The following is a 12,688-nucleotide window of genomic DNA, read 5'->3' as shown; positions in this document are numbered from 1 at the left end:
AAAAATATGCAATGGAAAAAAGACAGTCTCTTTAATAAATAGTGCTGGAAAAATTAGCTATATACAGAAGAATGTAACGTGACCATTTTCTTACACCATACACAAAGATAAACTCAAAATGGATGAAAGACCTCAGTGTGAGACAGGAATCCATCAAAATCCTAAGGGAGAGCATAGGCAGTAACCCTTCAACATCAGCCACAGCAACTTCTTTCAAGACACGTCTCCAAAGGCAAGGGAAACAAAAAAAGGGAAAATGAACTTTTGGGACCTCCTCAAGATCAAAAGCTTCTGCACAGCAAAGGAAACAGTCAACAAAACAAAGAGGCAACCTGTGGAATGGGAGAAGATATTTGCAAATGACACTACAGACAAAGGGCTGGTATCCAAGATCTATACAGAACTTCTCAAACTCAACACCCAAAAAACAAATGATTAAGTCAAAAAATGGGCAGAAGACATGAACAGACACTTCTCTAAAGAAGACATACGAGTGGGTAACAGACACATGAAAAAATGTTCATCGTCATTAGCCATCAGGGAAATTCAAATAAAAACCACATTGAGATACCACCTTACACCAGTTAGAATGGCAAAAATTAACAAGGCAAGAAACAACAGATGTTGGAGAGGTGGAGAAAGGAGAACCCTCTTACACTGTTGGGAATGCAAGTTGGTACAGCCACTTTGGAAAAGTCTGGAGGTTCCTCAAAAAGTTAAAAATAGAGCTACCCTAACCCAGCAATTGCCCTCCTGGGTATTTACCCCAAAGACACAGATGTAGTGAAAAGAAGGGCCGTATGCACCCCAATGTTCATAGCAGCAATGTCCGCAATAGCCAAACTGTGGAAAGAGCCGAGATGCCCTTCAACAGATGAATGGATAAAGAAGATGTGGTCCATATATATACAATGGAATATTACTCAGCCATCAGAAAGGATGAATACCCGCCATTTGCATCAACGTGGATGGAACTGGAGGAGATTATGCTCAGTGAAATAAGTCAAGCAGAGAAAGACAATTATCATATGGTTTCACTTATTTGTGGAACATACGGAATAGCATGGAGGACATTGGGAGAAGGAAGGGAAAAATGAAGGGGGCGGGAATCGGAGGGAGAGACGAACCATGAGAGACGATGGACTCTGAGAGGCAAACGGGGTTTTAGAGGGGAGGGGGGTGGGGGGATGGGTTAGCCCGGTGATGGGTATTAAGGAGGGCACATACTGCATGGAGCACTGGGTGTTATACGGAAACAGTGGATCGTGGATCACCACATCAAAAACTAATGATGTAATGTATGGTGACTAACATTACATAATAATTAAAGAAACATAGAAGAGGTAAGATGATTATCTGTGATATTACTCACTTTGTCACATGGTTACCACACTGAAATATCCAGAAGCTCTTCCTTTTAAAGCCCTTATGTTTGGATTTAATATACTTCTAGCCTTCAGTCCCTATAACTTTACTTTTGTAGTCTCAAACCCTTCACTTTCTTGCTCTTAGTTTGGTTTCTATAGGAAAGTCCTATTTGAGTCCCTAGTTATGCCCCTACTTGCTCAAGTTTTTTTACTTTGTGACCATGTTCTGTACCACCTGTTGCTATCCTGTTGATTCTTATTTTGTCTTCTCTTCCAATGGAAGCTGTTTCTTTGGGTCTTCTATAAAGAATTCCTCTTCTCTCTCGCTCTGACTTAAGGTATTTTAAGTTAGACTTGGCCTTTTCCCATTTATTGTCTTTCCATCATTTTTCTTAGCATAGCCTTTATTTAACACACATCCTTCAGTTCTTTGTAACCTTCTACCCATTTAGCTTATTTGAAAATAAGGATTTCTTTCATCTAGACAGAGGCATAATAAAACAGACTTGGCCACCAAAAAAGAACTGTTTAATGCTTTATGATTTTTTTGTCTTTTGTTTTACATAATAACAAAATTATATAAGCTTCTTTGGAATAGGACATTTTATACCTCATTCCTTTATAAACTCCCCCAGAACAGATATTTATTTATCTAGATGTAGACTGAGGAGACCCTAAGAGATTAATGACTTGTAGGTTATAATGTCAGTGTTAAAATAGTACTTTGTAAGTTATTTAAAATTTTTACCTTTTTAGTAAGGCACGTTTCTAATATTTGAAGATGTCTATGAATCTTCATAAGCAGCATACTTTTGTATAATCTCTCTTTTACTTAAATCATATTTATGTGTAGAACTGTTTTTGATGACATTATTAAGGTAAATTCTAAAGTTGGATTTATCAGGAAGTCTTATATGGGGGGGCATATTTTAATTGGTAAAAATATAGTGGTACATCCTATGTGGAATTTAAGAAAACATGAGCATTAGGGGAAAGGGGAAAAAAAAGGGAAGCAAACCATAAAACAGACTCTTAACTATAGAGAACAAACTGAGGGTTGCTGGAGGGGAGGTGAGTTGGGGATGGGCTAAATGGGTGATGTGTGTTAAGGAGGGCACTTGTGATGAGCGCTGGGTGCCATATGTAAGTGATGATGGATTCTACTCCTGAAACTAATATTAGACTATATGTTAACTAAATTTTAAATAAAACTTGAAACATTAAAAGAAAAAACAGCCATATAAAGCAACTGTTGTCCCATTAAACCAGTACAGGAACCTCAGTAAGTTATTAAGAACTTAATTTGCAGCGAAAGTTACCCTTATCTTTTAGTCTTAATTTAACCTGGGGGGGAAATAAAAACATTTTGAAAAATCTTTACTATGGAAAACCTATTGCTAGCTTATTATGGCTAATGTCATATTGGAAGTTTGTCCAACATTGCCAAAAGCCATGGGGGTAAAGTTAATGCTGGATTTAAGACGTTTGAGCATAAAAGACAATGCCTTTAGATATCTCTTAAGTTAAGTTATTATGTTTACAGATCATTATATATTTGGTTTTGGGTTTCCTGGCACATTGCAACAAATAGTACAGAGAAATATTGGCTACCGATGAAAACCACAATGAACAGTTAGGAACAGAAGACAGTATATACGGCTGACATTCCTCAAAGCATAGTAGTAGAGGACTGTTTAATTAACAGCCCTGAACTTTAGGAGCTCCTAAGGATATCACTATTATAGTAAGGTAAAATTATTATATATAATCAGAAGTATTCACTATACTCCATTTCACAGGAAAAGATAGTAGGTAATTGCTTAGGAAGAAGTCTGTCAGGAATATTCACTATCTTCAATTTCACAGGAAATTGAATTATTAGGAATATTCACGATGTTCAATTTCATAGGAAAAGGTAGTAGGTAATTGCTTAGGAAGTTCATCAAAAAGATTCTTTAAAATAATTTCTCAGAAAAAGGGACAGTTCCTTTTTCTGGAAAAATGATTCCATATAGTTTATTCTCTAACACTGAAATGCATACAATGTGGTATTTTATTACAGATCAGTTATGTGGTAGGCTAGTAATTCTCAACCTTTTTTAGAAGCCCATTCTTTTTTTTAAAAAAATAAGATTTATTTATTTGAGAACAAGAGAAACAGGGAGAGAGAGAGCAGGGTAGGGGCAGTGGGAGAGGGAGAAAAGAGAATCCTGAGGCGGATTCCCCAGTGAGTGTGAAGCCCAGCAGCGGGCTGGATGTCATGACCCTGAGATCATGACCTGAGCTGAAATAAGAGTCAGCCACCCAACTGACCTAGCCATCCAGGTGCCCAGAAACTCATTCTTTTTTTACTGTGGTAAAATATATATAAAATTTACCCCTTTCAACCATTAAAATTTTTTTTATTGACAAAATGTACATAACATAAAATGTACTCCTAACCATTCTTTTGTAAATAGTTCAGTGGCACTAAGTTCATTTACAGTGTTGTGCAGCCGTCACCACTAACCATCCCCAGGACTCTTTCATCATAACAGATAGAAACTCTGTACCCATTAAATAATAACTCCTCATTCCCCCTCCCCCCACCCCTCCTCCCAGCCCCTGGTAACTACTATTCTCCTTTATGGATATGACTGTTCTAAGAACTTCATAGAAGTGGAGTCCTACAAGAGTTATCCTTTTGTGTCTAGCTTATGTCCTTAGCTTGATGATGTCTTCAGGGTCCATCCGTGTTGTAGCAGGTGTCAGAATTTCATTCATTTTCAAGGCTGAATACTCTTCCATTGTATGGATAGACCACATTTTGTTCATCCATTCATCCTCTTCAGTTGCTTCCACCTTTGGCTATTGGGAATAATGCTGATGGCGGCTCTGTGTTTCATCAAAGTCAAAGGTAGTCCTTGCAGTAGCTCCCAGTGCCCTGTCGAATTTGCACTGCCCTCCCCCAGTCTCTTACCTCTCTGTGTTTTTTCCTACTACTCTTTCCTCCCTGTTTTTCTCAGCCTCTTTTCTGTATTTTTTTGACCAGGATAGGTACATTCCTGTCTCAGTGCCTTTGAACCATCTTTTTGTGGGTGGGGTTGGGCTGGAGCACTCTTCCTCCAGATAAACTCCTAATTCACTCCATTCAAAGTTGCCCAGTTACCATTTTCAGTGAGACCTGGCCTGACCACCTTAAAAATGTAACCTCCCCTACCCACTCCGAAATTTTCTTCCCTTGATAGATTTTTTTCTCCATAGCACTTATTTTCTCATATGCTATTTAATTTACTCATTTAATGTGTGTATTCTTTATGATATGTCTCTCCTACTAGAATGTAAAGTGGTAAGGGCAGGTTTTGTTTTGTTTTTTTTCTTTTGTTAGTGTAGCCCCATTACCTAGAGCAGAGCCTGACACTGAGCATTCAATAAATATTCACTGAATTAAATAATAGCAATGTAGGGCCTCAACAGTTGAAAAAATTTGTCGGAGGCAGGTTCCACACCCAGAGTAACTCACATCTCTGTTGTCTTCTTTCCTGCTGTGATACACTGCTGTGTGATGTTGTGAGCTGGAATTGTAACCCAGGTTTCTGATTCTTCACAGGGTTGATTAAATACTTACATGAGACTGTAAGCTCAGAACTTAACCACTCTCGATCACATTTTCTCATTTAACTTTACATCACTGCAGAGTGATTTGGTGGCACTTGTAAATATTTATAATATATGTATACTTCTAAGAACCTGATCATAGAAACATTTCTCACTAATACATAAATTTGCTCACTGGTTCTGGTTCATTGCAGTATTATCTAAAAGAGCAAAGTAAAATACAAATGATCTAAATATTTAACAAAAAGGAAGTTTTTAAATAAATTATGGTGTGTTCTTAGAATGGTATACACTGTAGGTATTAAAAAAATAGGATGGGAGGAATCTGAATATACTGACTTGGAATAATTTTTGTGATATATTGTTAAATAGTAACATGTAGAACATATATTGTATGATTCCATTTTTTTTTAAAAAAGACCATATACACACATACTTGTTTTCAAGAATCCTCAAAATTTGTAAGCTGTAGTTCTGTATTCTGATTAAGTTGATTTCACTCAGTGATTATTAAATGAAAAAAAAGTGTGTAAAATTTGAAAGTAAACAAAAGTGAAAGGTCTCTTCAACCATACCCTCCGCTTCTTCTACCTGTTACCACATTTATAGACAAAATAGAAAGCTTATCATTAGCAAAGAATGATTTGACTCTAAGGAAATGTTCACTGAGTATATATTCACTATTAATTCACAGACTGATTTTCTTTCAGGTTCGATCTGGGGCCAATGTTTTAATTTGTGGTCCAAATGGCTGTGGGAAGAGTTCACTTTTCCGTGTTCTTGGTGAAGTAAGTACAAGTTGGCCTCAAGATTTTGCAGTTTTGTTTTGCCATACAATCTACCACATTGTGATATTTACAACTGCTCCTCTCCCCACTCCTTTTCCTTTTACAGTTATGGCCTCTTTTTGGAGGACGTCTAACTAAACCTGAGAGAGGGAAGTTATTTTATGTTCCTCAGGTAAGACCTTGTTTGAGTTATTTTGTAATCTTTGATGTAAAGGTATTTTAATTAATTTTTTTTAAAAGTCACTTATAAAATCAGTGGCATTCCTGTACACTAACAACAAGACAGAAGAGAGAGAAATTAAGGAGTTGATCCCATTTACAATTGCACCCAAAACCATAAGATACCTAGGAATAAATCTAACCAAAGAGGCAAAGGATCTGTACTCAGAAAACTATAAAATACTCATGAAAGAAATTGAGGAAGACACAAAGAAATGGAAAAACGTTCCATGCTCATGGATTGGAAGAACAAATACTGTGAAGATGTCAATGCTGCCTAGAGCAATCTACACATTCAATACACTCCCCATCAAAATACCATCCACTTTTTTCAAAAAAATGGAACAAATAATCCTCAAATTTGTATGGAACCAGAAAAGACCCCGAATAGCCAGAGGAATGTTGAAAAAGAAAAGCAAAGCTGGCGGCATCACAATTCCGGACTTCCAGCTCTATTACAAAGCTGTCATCATCAAGACAGTATGGTACTGGCACAAAAACAGACACATAGGTCAGTGGAACAGAATCGAGAGCCCAGAAATGGACCCTCAGCTCTATGGTCAACTAATCTTTGACAAAGCAGGAAAGAATGTCCAATGGCAAAAAGACAGTCTCTTCAACAAATGGTGTTGGGAAAATTGGACAGCCACATGCAGAAGAATGAAACTGGACCATTTCCTTACACCACACACAAAAATAGACTCAAAATGGTTGAAAGACCTAAATGTGAGACAGGAGTCCATCAAAATCCTTTTTTTTTTTAAAGATTTTATTTATTTATTCATGAGAGAGAGAGGCAGAGGGAGAAGCAGGCTCCCAAGGAGCAGGGAGCCTGATGCGGGACTCGATCCCAGGACCCAGGGATCATGACCTGAGCCGAAGGCAGACGCTTAACCATCTGAGCCACCCAGGCGCCCAGGAGTCTATCAAAATCCTAAAGGAGAACACAGGCAGCAACCTCTTCGACCTCAGCCGCAGCAACTTCTTCCTAGAAACATTGCCAAAGGCAAGGGAAGCAAGGGCAAAAATGAACTATTGGGATTTCATCAAGATAAAAAGCTTTTGCACAGCAAAAGAAACAGCCCACAAAACCAAAAGACAACCGACAGAATGGGAGAAGATATTTGCAAATGACAATGCAAATGACATTGGATAAAGGGCTAGTATCCAAAATCTATAAAGAACTTATCAAACTCAACACCTAAAGAACAAATAATCCAATCAAGAAATGGGCAGAAGACATGAACAGACATTTTTCCAAAGAAGACATCCAAATGGCCAACAGACACATGAAAAAGTGCTCAACATCATTCGGCATCAGGGAAATCCAAATCAAAACCTCAATGAGATGCCACCTCACACCAGTCAGAATGGCTAAAATTAACAAGTCAGGAAACGACATGTTGGTGGGGATGCGGAGAAAGGGGAACCCTTCTACACTGTTGGTGGGAATGCAAGCTGGTGCAGCCACTCTGGAAAACAGTATGGAGGTTCCTCAAAAAGTTGAAAATAGAGCTACCCTACGATCCAGCAATTGCACTACTGGGTATTTACCCCAAAGATACAAATGTAGAGATCTGAAGGGGTACGTGCACCCCATGTTTATAGCAGCAATGTCCACAATAGCCAAACTGTGGAAAGAGCCAAGATGTCCATCGACAGATGAATGGATAAAGAAAGATGTGGTCCATATATACAATGGAATATTATGCAGCCATCAAAAGGAATGAGATCTTGCCATTTGCAACAACATGGATGGAACTAGAGGGTGTTATGCTGAGTGAAATAAATCAATCAGAGAAAGACATGTATCATATGACCTCACTGATATGAGGAATTCTTAATCTCAGGAAACCAACTGAGGGTTGCTGGATTGGTGGGGGGTGGGGTGGGAGGGATGGGGTGGCTGGGTGATAGACATTGGGGAGGATATGTGCTATGGTGAGCGCTTGTATTGTGCAAGACTGTTGAATCACAGACCTGTACCTCTGAAACAAATAATACATTATATGTTAAAAAAAAAAGTAACAGGAGGGAAAGAATGAAAGGGGGGGAAATCGGAGGGGGAGACGAACCATGAGAGACTATGGACTCTGAAAAACAAACAGGGTTCTAGAGGGGGAGGGGTCGGGATGGGTTAGCCTGGTGATGGATATTAAAGAGGGCACGTTCTGCGTGGAGCACAGGTGTTATGCACAAACAGTGACTCATGGAACACTACATCAAAATCTGATGATGTAATGTATGGTGATTAACATGATAAATTTTTTTTAAAAAGTCACTTATAATGATTTTTGCTCTGTCACTATCAGAGACCTTATATGACTCTTGGAACACTTCGAGACCAAGTGATATATCCAGATGGAAGAGAAGATCAGAAAAGGAAGGGGATATCTGATCTAGTAAGGAAACGTTTATGTCCTAGACCTACCGGAAATACTCATTTCAGATTCTTTATCTTAATCAGATTAGTTAAGTATTTTGACTGCCAGGTAGTTTATCCTACCCTGTAAAACCTTCTAAAACCTTGTCATTAAATATAATTTTCCAAGTTGAGGTAAGATATTAACTACTCTGCTTAAATATGGCTTAGTGAGTATTTAACCTTGTCTCTTTACACTGTTGTTTTTTTTTTCCTCATTGCCCTCATCCTATAATTATGTACAGTAGCATTATTCCTCTTTAAGCTACTAAATATGTTTTGTCAGAGTTAGTATAAATAGGAAGTGAGGTTTCAGGGCTAGGGCTATCTTTGTGTCACACTCTTTTGTGAAGTGATATTGGCAATAGAATTACAGTGATTCTAGTTTAAAAAATAAAGCAAGATAGAGAATGTTGGCTTACGTTAAGTTTGATTTCATCTTTAATCATTGTGCTGAAAGGTACTAAAGGAATATTTAGATAATGTCCAGTTGGGTCATATCCTTGAACGTGAAGGAGGCTGGGACAGTGTTCAGGATTGGATGGATGTCCTCAGTGGTGGAGAGAAGCAAAGAATGGCGGTATGTATACTCTGAACACATTGCACGACAGCGTAACTGGTTGCATAAGGTCACTCTTAAGAGTCCAGTATTTTGATTAATCAAGGTACATAATTTTAGTCTTTTTTATTTAGCAGTTGTTACAGTACAGATAGTTTAAATGATAAAAGTGCTTCAAAATATATAACTTGCATGTGCATTTAGAATTCTGAAAAATTCCTAAGTTTTCCAGTTATGTACTACTAATCCATTGGGGATTAATTAAAGAAACTTTCTAGCATACTGATCCTGGGTTATATGGTAGTCCAAGATGTCTTAATATCTTTTCCCTACTGACCCCTCACTGAAGCTGTTCTCTCTGAAGTATCTGAAGGTGTTAGAGATGATTTACTCAGTTCCCACTTTTTTTTTCTGCTCCTGCCCTCCCCTCTGTCGTTACATCTATCCTGGTTTCAGGGCTCAGTATCTACTACCCAGAATTACGTAGAATTTTTACACTTTCCTAATAGAGGCCTTTGCAAGGAGCTGTTTTAATTTTATGATTGTCTAAACTTATTCCTGATCAAACATGACTACAAACCCTGCATATTAAGAGTGATACCTTGAATACTCTTTTAAGAGGGTTAACTTTTAAAGAGTCATTTTCTAACTATGCATACCATAGTTTGAGCAGCTGCAGAGGAATTTTTTTTTTCAGAGTGTTAACCTTGTAGAAATTAGAGAAAACTATAGCCAAAGAAAAACAGCAAAAGAAATGGCTTATTGCTGAATTGTTTACTCATTATTTTTAAATTATATTCTCCCTTTTTTGTTGCCTCTTATTCCCTGATAGTGCATGTTATTTTTCCCAAAACATACCTATTCTGCATGAACTTAGTATCAACCTGATACTGTGATTTTTCTGGCTAGTGCTGTAACATGAGATTAATCTGTAGAGGAATGAATCATAAACAAAAGAGATGTCAGCCATACTCAAAATGGAAATTGGGTGGTAGGAGTGAGAATCTGAAGTGATTGAGATTTCTGGAATTAGAAGATGACTATAGAAATAACTGCAAGTCAGGAGAACAAATTTACATTCCTGTTACTATGACTTCAAAGAAAATGGAAGGATAGGTCAAGATTCACAGATGCACACAGTGTAAATCCAGAGAAAGAAAAGTAAATGTGTTTAAGGAATCCTGTGTGGGGGTTATGAAGGTACAGAGGGGATAGTTTTTATTTGAAGATAAGAAATTCAAGGCCTAGAGGAATGAAATGGTATCTTGGGGAGAGGGAAGGAGTGGAGGAGCCCTGTGAAACCAGAGGAACTGTGATAGAGTTGTTGGGACATGGGGAGACTCACCCATGGCACTATTGTGCGACCAAGCTGTTGGCAGTTGTGTTCTGGCTAGACCAATATTTGGAGAATTGGTTGTGAAATTTAGAAGAGAGCATATTCTTTTGCTACCTTCAAAAGGTTTATGGGGAGGCGGGGAAAGCTAATACAACAGATGTTGAGGTTGGTGAAATTGGGCAAAGTTTTTGTATGGTCATTTTACCGCTCTTAACAGTTTTTGGGTAGGCTTGAAAGTTTACAAAGTAAAAAATTGAGGTAAGTAAGGACATAATTTTTATAAATTATAAAACTTAATAATTTATAAATTATAAAATTTAGCATTTTTTAGGAAGAACAGACTTGAAAGGTCTAACCACCCAAAACAGTGAATATGTAAGAATGGAGGTTGGTTGGTGTAAACAGAAGTTTTGGGTAAGGAAAGTCAGATTTGAATGGGAGGGAATGGAATAATACTACTGAATAAAAGGGAGGTCTGGTGAACACATTTCTAAAATTCCTTGAGAAAAGTCAGTAAATGTAGGGAAATAAGATTATTCTATAATTTTGGTGAAAAAACTTAATCATGGTATAATTTCCACAGAGTTCACTACTAGCTGGGAATCTACTCTTTGCAAGGCACTGAGATAGGTTCCTGCCCTTAATAATCTAGTTAGGAGATCTAAATATTCTCAACTAACTGTAACACAAGGCAGTCTTCAGTTCTAGCTATCAAAGTACACTGGGATAATGATGAGGGAAGGATTGGTTTTGAATGGCAGACTCTATGTAATTGTCCCAACAGCCCTGGGAATTAAGGTACAAAGGAAAGACTTGTAGGGCTTAAGTAGCCTCCTAATGTCACATGGCTACTGAGTAGCAGAATGGAGATTCAAGTGCAGGCGGGTCTGACATTAGACTTGTTGCTCCTGACCAGTACATTATATAGCCTCCGATGTGCAGGTGGACTGTATCCAGTTCTCTTCCCTCAGTGCCCCTCAGAGTCTAAAGTAATATTTTCCTTACCTCCTTTGCACTCCTTTGGGCCCAGCCATTACCAGCCAGGGTTGCTCTACCCAGTATCGTAAGTTGCAGTATCTTATTTCTCTGACTGATAGTTCTCTTTCCCACTCCACTATGCTTGTTCTTCCTATAGCAATGGGGCTTTTTTTAAAATTATGAATTATGAAAAAGTATGTATGATAGAAAAGTTGGAATATTTATAAAAGTATAAAGAAGGGCCGAAACCCTCTTACTAGAGATACCTCTGTCATAAAATTGTTGTTTTTTAAAACCAATTTTTTAATTAATTTTTCTTTTACCTAATTGGCAACTGTCTCCCTTCTTCAGACTCGCTGATATCTTGAATATTGACCCCTCCCTTTTCTTATGATTGATCAGTCCCCTTCTGACTCTGCTTCCTTTCCTGTCCAGTACAGACTTAATAATCTAGGACCTGGCACATAGGAGGTACTCAGGAGGTATTTCTTAAAGGAATGAACAAATGATCCTTTCCCCTTAACTTCCTTTCCCCTTTTTGTTTCCTCATATTACCTCAGCTTCAGCCCAAGAACAGTTCTTTGCTTTGGCATTTCTGTACTTAGGCTTCTGAGCGCAGCTGAAAGATCAGAATGATGTGATTTGGTGCCACACACTTGCATAGTTTTCAATCTTATAGGGGCTCACAGTGTTCTTTGGTGATCATTTTACTTACTTTTGCCCCTCTCTCTCATTTTTCATGATAATCATTTAAAAACTACCAGTCTCAGGCTTTCTACCCCATTTCCTACTCCCAGCAGAACAGCTCACCTCTTGCTTAAAGAAAAGAGAGAAGCTGTTATCATGTCAGTCACTGACAGCTCATTTTTATTGAGCGCTTAATAGATAAGTGGTAGGCTAAGTCCTTTACATTGAATTCTTCTAAGTCCTTTGAGGCAGGAACTGTTGAGTGCCCCCTTGTACAGAGGAAATTGAACTATAGCACGGTGAAGTAGGCTGCCAAGCAAAGATAGCTAGTAAAGCTTACCTCTGTGTGGGGGGGGGGGGTGCGGTTGGGGCTTGTCAGGCTCAGGTGGTAGTTCCACACTAGTGTTAAGTACTTATTCACTTTACAGTCCCTCTCATATTGTGGTATCAAGTACTGACAGCATAGTGGGAGAGAGACACATGAGATGATTGCCATGTAATATGCCAAGTGTGATGATGAAGGTATGCAGAGTTCCATGGGAACACAGGGGGAGAGGCATTTGTGGAATGCCTTCAGATAATCAGTCCTCTTGATTAAGTTCACACTGAACTGTCCTGACCTCTCTCCTTCTCTCTGTGGAGGATATGTCATCCATCCTCTTGAGAAAAGCTAAATGTCTCCCATGTTTTTGGACCGTCTGTCCTCTGACTTTATCATATTCTTTCCTTCAGTTA

General features: G+C 38.2%; 1 protein-coding gene across 2 annotated transcripts in view; it reads left to right on the top strand.

Annotated features, from left to right (window-relative positions):
- Positions 1 to 12,688, top strand: part of ABCD3 (ATP binding cassette subfamily D member 3) — an 81,224-nt gene that overhangs the window by 59,785 nt on the left and 8,751 nt on the right. For both annotated transcript variants that reach the window (XM_088022354.1, XM_088022353.1), the window contains exons 17-20: positions 5,675 to 5,752; positions 5,859 to 5,924; positions 8,284 to 8,373; positions 8,854 to 8,973. In XM_088022354.1, coding sequence (XP_087878480.1) covers positions 5,675 to 5,752; positions 5,859 to 5,924; positions 8,284 to 8,373; positions 8,854 to 8,973 — 354 coding nt within the window. The remainder of the gene's footprint in view (positions 1 to 5,674; positions 5,753 to 5,858; positions 5,925 to 8,283; positions 8,374 to 8,853; positions 8,974 to 12,688) is intronic.

Source organism: Eumetopias jubatus, unplaced genomic scaffold, assembly GCF_037043125.1.
Source record: "Eumetopias jubatus isolate StellerSeaLion01/CBP00866 unplaced genomic scaffold, mEumJub1_p1.0 scaffold_4, whole genome shotgun sequence".
Taxonomy (NCBI): Eukaryota; Metazoa; Chordata; class Mammalia; order Carnivora; family Otariidae; genus Eumetopias; species Eumetopias jubatus.
Note: the sequence above shows the minus strand (reverse complement) of the source record. Positions and strands in the feature narration are given on the sequence as shown.